Here is a 7,990-nt window from a genome sequence, read left to right on the forward strand (position 1 = left end):
TTGGTCCGTGTTTTTCGTTAATAACTCCTAAACAAAGCCGCGTATAACATTTTTGCAAAGGAAAATGTTGCTTCAGATGATCTCAGGAACCTCCCATTTCTGGCTGTTGTAGGAATTTTGGGACACCCTGTATTCTTGTAGCTCGTAGTTGAAAAAATCAGTCTATTTTTGCGTGACGTGTGAGTGACCCGGCGCGTTCGCTGGCGGAAGGTTGAATCGCAGAGGACGCGAACGTCGTTTCGCAAACAACATGTAAATCGCCGGAATGATATCGCGACGCCTTAATCGCCGCTTCATAAACGTTTCCCCGTGTTCCGTACGATTCCAGAGTTCCACGGGGGAGAGAAAACAGCAATAAAAGGCGACGACGAGACAGTGGAGCGGTGGCGGTGGAGATACGGGAATGTGGCAATTCACCACTGGGGATCAACGGCGAAAAATATTTTTAAATTCAATGAAAAAGTATACTCCCAGCTGCCGCCGCCGTCGCAGCCGCAACGACGTGCGAGTTATTGCGCTCTGAATATATATTCACAGACGGCGAAGGTACTGGAGCATCGCGCTCACCGCGGACGACGTCACGGCAATTTCGATACCGGGAATCGCGCGAACAACGAACACAAGGAACACTTTGTCGAACGAACTCGAGCAACGCGCGGAATTCGTTCCGTAGTCGCGTCTGTACAGAATCATGGCTCTTCGCCACGTGTTTGCTTCGTCGGAGTTCGTGTTTAACCAGCTTCTCTGTTTCCGGTTTTCTATACAGAACCTGAACCTGCTACTGCTACCACCAAAATGTAGCCTTACGACCCATCTTCATTTAGAGAAATTTCATTTCCTTTGCAACTACACCTTGTCTAATGAGACGAGACAGTGAACACAAGCCGCTCGAGTGCGACAGAGTTGATGTTACGCCTCTCAGGTTGGCAGCAAAGGACGCTGCTACTTTACTGACTAGGGATGGGAACAAGTTCAATATGTACTCGCGAATCCGAGTCAAGTTCAATAACCAAGTTTCATTTCATGGGTTTCGATTACTACTTAAAAGCAATGAAAGTTTCAATGATTATATCATATATTGTCCATATTGTCCAGTTATCAGTTATATATATATACAGGGTGAGTCACCAAACGTTACCACCTCAAATATCTTTGTTGTTTCTAAAGATACGTAAAATATGGTAAGGACAAAGTTGAATGGTACAATGGTGCTGACACGATGCAAAAAAAAATTTTGTTTTTATGTAATTTTTTCTAGAGATATGAAGGTGACCTTCATTTTTTTAAATGGAATGAGGTATTTTTTAATACATCAATCGATGCAGCTGGACATTCGTTATAATAAAGTACTAACCTATGTATGTCGAAAAGTTATTAGTTCAGGAGATATTTCAATTTAAATAACTCTAAAACACCATTACTGTCGTGATAAGACGTTACATAAGTAAGTAAACACTGACGTCGTAGTACGACAGTAATGGTATTTTAGAGTTATTTAAATTGAAATATCTCCTGAACTAATAACTTTTCGACATACATAGGTTAGTACTTTATTATAACGAATGTCCAGCTGCATCGATTGATGTATTAAAAAATACCTCATTCCATTTAAAAAAATGAAGGTCACCTTCATATCTCTGAAAAAATGACATAAAAACAAAATTTTTTTTTTGCATCGTGTCAGCCCCATTGTACCATTCAACTTTGTCCTTACCATATTTTACGTATCTTTAGAAACAACAAAGATATTTGAGGTGGTAACGTTTGGTGACTCACCCTGTATATATAAAGATAATAATTATCTTCATTCACATCAAAAAAGGACAACATATTTTGTTAAAAACTCTTTTACAGAAAACAAACTTGACACCTTTATCCATCGACTTCTTCAATTATCTAATGAAGCTGAAACCAATACACATTGATGTCTTTAAATCTTTTTAATATGTCCACTGCTTTAAATTCTGCCTACCCATTTTTGTGATAAATGCATAAAATCCGCAGTCTCTCTCTCTCTCTCTAGTCATTACAGTCCTCGACGAGTGAATCTTCCTATTTGAATACTTCATGCTACATAGTATTCAGGAAATTACAACCTTTCATATATTACTGCTAGACAACGGATTTTATGCATTTATGACAAAAATGAGTAGATGTGATTTAAAACAGTAAAAACATTAGAAGAATTTTAAAATACTGTCCTGTTATTTTCAACAAATTAAGAAAGAAAATGTATGTCTATTTCACTCTTGATCGTCGACTTAGATTGTTGCAATTCAGGTAAAAAATTTTTCTTTTGCATAAAGATCCGCTGTCTAATTATTATTGCCATCAAAGTTTCGCACGCAGAAATAAATACACGAATAATCGAATTTCTCCAGTCTACAATTCATATCTCACGTTTCCAGAAATGTAAATTTTTATAAAATAGAGATCCTCGAAACTAAGATGAAGATAGGTTTCAAAAGATGTAAAGAAAGTTTTTAATGCAAGAGCATAAATATTCAATTAGATCTTTCCAAGTCTCGTTGGATAAAGTACATTCATTTCAGTTTTCATATAGTTACATTAACCCATTAAATCTCGAGCGATGAAATAAGATAATTTTTATACAAACCGCTACTTATTGCTTCTAATTCTATACCAAAAAAGGTTTTGAACTCGTACTTTCTCGCGAGACAAAATAAATAATTCTGTCGAAACATGAAGCTTACATTACTATACTGTATTGAAATTTATTAAACAAAAAGTTGACAGAGTTCTTACGATTTAAGACGAAATTGGTTTATCGTAGCAAATAAATTAATTCGTGGTTTTCACAGTTGACCAATTGTAATTTTAATTTTTCATTCAAATCGTTCAACTATCACACTGAAGATTCATTAGTCACTTGTAAGATGGAGTAAGTACTGGATTAAATATTGTTCGTAAATAATTAATGAAACGAAGAAACAGAGAGCTACTACTTAATTTATTTATCAACTGAAAGTTTCCAGTGTAAAGAGTTACAATGATTGGCTTCTGAACCCTCCATTTGTAAATTTATTAATCCATTCATTCGTTTCCGCTGACAACTCTGATTGCTGACCGCAGTATTCTCTGCAGTTGTACCTTGTTTATCGCGGACGCGACGTCCTGATTTTCGATTGCGAAGACTTGATTGAAAAATGAAGTAGTTGATTCGAAAAGGGAATCCCTCGAGGATGCAGTGGGGCAATTCCTGCTTAAAAAACGACTGCTTTTGTAGTCTAATTGAACGGGAGAAAGGGCGATGAATATGGAGATACGTGAAGAGACTGTCGTTTTCAAACAGCTTTGGGAGTTTAAAGTGGAGCAACTGTCAAGATAAGGAAAAGTGAATTGACCGCTTTCACGGTTGTTTATATTCTATTTGCGGCCGTGGAATAAATGAATGATCCACTTCGTTCAATTCAACTACTCGGTGAATGTGCACGGTCTTTCCATTAAGAAAATATCTTCAACCTGCTGGCGTCAGATATTTTCTGCCGGGAACACCTAACAGCCAGGACCATAACTGTTATAACCAAAAATAAACAAAGTCATGAACGACCGATAATTTTTTCTCTTGTTGGTTGTTATCTTTGAGAAAAGTTCATTTCAATCGCTCATAGCTAGACTGCGGATCTTTATGCAAAATAAAAAATGTTTGCATTGATTGCAAGACACAGGAGCCAAATAAAAATTTCACTCTTCTTTTAATTATCTTGTTAAAGTAAAACTAATACACTGGTGGCCGTTAATCTTTTTAATACCTCCACTGTTTTAAATTGCGTGTGTACCCATTTTTGTCATAAATGCATAAAATCCGCATTCTAGTTATGAGCGATGGCAATGAAATTCTCTCATTGATAACTGCATTGACCAATCAAAATAGTTTTTCTTCATCGATAACAGTTATCGAGGAGGATCCAAATTTTTGGATACTAATAACTGTTATTCATAGCCAATAAGTTTAAAAATCGATATTGTTTTGTATTAATAATTTTTATTGTAGAAAATTTTAGAACAACTGTTATTTTTGATCCCTGCCTAACAGTGAGAACAAAAACAATTGAATTATCTTCAGTGTTCCAGACGTTTCGGATTTTATTTCGAGGAAAATAATTCTTTTCATTTTAGAACATCGCCAAAGTTGCGCTTAAACATCTGAAGGATAATTTTATTTATTACGAGAAATTATTGCAAGTATAATAAAAAGTGTAACTGCGATTCACAAAGTATTAGAGAATGAACAAAACAAAAGAAAATCAATAAGTTCTCGCGCAAGTTTAGAGCGCAGCATCGAAAATCGTCAGAGCACTGACCTCTCCTCCAGAAATAGTAAAACGATAATTTAATTAGAATAGAGCGGGACAAGAGAGAGAGAGATATTTTAGAATTTCGATTAACGAGGGATCATCGTACTCGTTACATTTCTCGAACGTAGATTAACACACAGACCTAGCACAAACACAATGGATAAACTCTGCTTCCTTCTCAAATGAAAACTTCACGTCAATTTCAATATGTAATTTATGTGCCAATTTATAAGATCATTTACATAAATATTTCGGGAATATCAAATTGTATATGTATGTAGTTCAATAATAAAATTTAAGTCTTAAGTTTTACTTTTACATTTAGTCTTAATGTTGCTCTCTCTCTCTCTCTCTCTCCCCCTCTCTCTTTCTTGCATTAGAAATTATTAAATAAATTCCTTCATTCAAGCACATATTGTTATAACAGTTTCGAGAAATCTAAATACTTTCAGTCTTGTAATTTTGATAAAATAACGAATTTTGTTCTAATTTTATAAGTGATAATAGCCAAGAAATTCCGAAATTATGACAAACGGTAATTCTGATCGCAAGAGAAGCGTGGAATTCGTGGTCGAATTGAAAGAAAAGATTAATTAGGCTTTACGGAAAACCTCTGTTATCACTAGTTTCTTGTGGCCTCCCTGTAGCCTCGACCGCAATATCACCTTGACCATTACATGTGGGGCCTAGTCGAGGCAAAGATAAATGCAAAGCATCACTGGGGAAAATTTGAAACAATTTGATATACGTAACATAGTAAACATTGAAATATTTTCATAACCAAATACTATTTGGAAATACTATTTCATTTAATGCTTAACCCATATGTCAATGACCTAACTTTACGTGCAATATTCAAGGACGTTGCAATTTATATCTCTTAATAAAATTGTACACGGTTTTACAGAGGCAGATTTCGTTTATGGGAGGGATTATTCTATTGCATCTGGACAAAATAAAAATATTTATAGACTGTCTACTGTTTGAGAAAAATCTATTTCTCCCCAACCCTATCTAAAGCCACGGAAGTGGTGACAAAAATGGACAAGGATTAACACCAACCGTACCGGGTACAAAATGCGTCGCTTATACATATATTGAATTATAAAAATTACAAGACTGGATTTAGATTGTTCACAATTTTTATAATAACACGTGCTCGAATAAAGAAATTTATTGAACAACTTCTAATGGAAACATCTTTATAATTTGAATAATTAAAACACAAACAATGTGAAAGCGGTCATTTGATTGGTCGTGGTATGGTTAGTGTTAAAAATAGGCTACATCGAGTAATTCCATTATTTATACCATTCACTTTTGTGCGAACTATCGAATATGTTGACAATGTGCTGGAGGAGCCTGTACGGTTTTCCTTAATCCAATCACACTTTCCCAGATTTACCACAATGATCCTGTACCTTTGATTTTCAACCCCGTCCTCTTTGCCTCCGTAATCACGTACACGGCGAGAGTACATGTAGAGACACGCATACACGTATCGGGAGGGCTGTGCGCGACAATAGCAGTTCCGAAGTCGTTTTATTGTCACGCACTTATTGTCCATCGCGTATCGCGGCTCGTAAACACTGTCTCAACGTTGAAAGCATGCCTCGTGGGTAGACTTCGTAATCGCTTTGGAGGTTACGTCGAAGGTTAGCCCTTCGCGCGAGAGCTTTTCTCGCGTCGACACAAGCGGTCCTAGTCGCGACGCGAAGCGACGCAATGCGGACCTTCGGTGCCGAAGGGATGATCCCATGCTAAACAGAGGGAAAACCAATTTATACCGATTTCGGAACTCGTCTACCTGTATTTATTGACTTTCGACGCGCTGTGCCGTTTGCCTAACCTAATTACTTGCTTGCTACTGGATTGACGGCGAAACAACAACACGGTGGGAAAAATAAACAATTATGGGTCCAGCAAATTAACACATAATAGTATACAATAATAAACAATAAAACGTATCAAATTGACACAAGAGACGAGGGTTAAACCTACTGACATTTTACAGTTTAATACGTTCTACGTAACTCCAAATTTAACACTAACCGTGTACCACGACCGGTCAAATGACCGCTCTTTCACATTGTTTACTTTTTAATTATTGAAATTATAAAGATGCTTCCATTAGAAATTATTCTTGATACAGACTGAATAAATTCAGCCTTGTAAAAAATTTTTATAAAACGATATGTATATCCGACACATTTTGTACAAACGAATCAAATTTCATTTCATTTAAAAAGAATATGGCGTAACATTCATATTTATTAGACTTTGTATCAACTCTTCGTGACGAGTGTGACTCCTTAAATTACGGCAAGGGATTAACATTAAATTTCTTTAACATTTAACCTGTACATTTCAGTATCTTTTATTCATTCATTGTAACACATGACATGTGTGGTTCACACATGTAATTAAAATTTTTCATTCACTTTCAACTAATATTTTGTTTAGATTTTCATTGCTGTGAACCAATTAGCGGTCTGTCAAGGTCACTTTAAAATGTATGAATTTATTCACAAACACTTTTGTTTCAACTGAACTCACACTCTTGAGAGCAAACGTGTGTTGTCACTGGCTGAACTTTTAGCACGATAGATACACAGAGTAAATTGGAGGAGACTTAAATTTTTGCAAATTGACAACAATGTAAAATTATCCGCGAACGACAATCTCTAAACAGGGTCGTGGGACACCATTTCTCAAGGCGAGTTCAATGTTGGTATAGCCGGGCACCCGGCGATTGACAACACAAGGGTAAATTCGGAACCCACTCTCAACCAAAGCGAACGGAAGCTACGATTCAAAAGGAAAACGAGTGCTTCGAGTACGATTTGCCTCTCACGATTTTCCGAGTCGTTTTCACCGCTAAAAGGCCGGCGGCGAGTCCTGCGCGAAGCGACCGACCTGTAAATCACTTGAATCGGCCCGCAACGAAGTACATATAGTAATAAGCGAGTGACAAAAAAGGGTTGCCCGATGCCGACACAGACGTAACAATCGAATTACTGTGGAAACCGAGTATGTACTCACCGTCGGTGAACCTAACGAAATCAACACCGCAGCATAGTACTATCAGGGGGGGTAAACGAACGACGATTAGGCAAAGTCCAGCACGAGTCACGATGTTCCTTCTCACGAGCACCAAAATGTCACCACTTGTAAATGCTAGTGAAAAACACGGAACACGGTCGCGACTTTTGTTTGATATGATATAAATCGCGTCGTTCCGATTTTCGACTGCGAGAGCGGCGCGATGCGTCGACGAATCGAAAGGAAAACACCGGGAATTTCGGGGAGTGGAATGAAACGTGAGCTTCGATCGATGTCCGTGCGCAGACTGCCCGCACCTCGCTACTGCCGGGCGTTCGTCATGTTGCGGTCTTGTTCCGTCTCTCTCCCACTCTCGCTCCATTCCTCTTCCCCCACTAACCACGATTGCGCTGTGTATCGCTCTTCCCCTTCAAAATAAGACACACCGCGTTTCGACGTTTCGTATCGGTTCCCCCTGTCATTTTAGCGATGGTGTGTGCAAAATCACTAACCATGATTTATCACTAGACTGCGGATTTTATGCATTTATAGCATAACTGGGCACGTACTATTTAAAGCAGTGTGGCCATGTTGAAAACATTTAAGAACAGATCAAGGTATTAGCTTCA

The 7,990-nt window shown here is 37.5% G+C and overlaps 1 protein-coding gene across 2 annotated transcripts in view; it reads right to left on the reverse strand.

Annotated features, from left to right (window-relative positions):
- LOC143216500 (uncharacterized) overlaps positions 1 to 7,758 on the reverse strand; it is an 84,502-nt gene extending 76,744 nt beyond the window's left edge. For both annotated transcript variants that reach the window (XR_013010572.1, XM_076439609.1), the window contains exon 1: positions 7,362 to 7,758. Coding sequence is in view for 1 of the 2 variants with exons in the window: in XM_076439609.1 (XP_076295724.1) it covers positions 7,362 to 7,743 (382 nt within the window). In the remaining variant the exon portion in view is untranslated. The remainder of the gene's footprint in view (positions 1 to 7,361) is intronic.
- Positions 7,759 to 7,990: the final 232 nt, after the last annotated feature.

This window comes from Lasioglossum baleicum, chromosome 15, assembly GCF_051020765.1.
Source record: "Lasioglossum baleicum chromosome 15, iyLasBale1, whole genome shotgun sequence".
NCBI classification, from domain to species: domain Eukaryota; kingdom Metazoa; phylum Arthropoda; class Insecta; order Hymenoptera; family Halictidae; genus Lasioglossum; species Lasioglossum baleicum.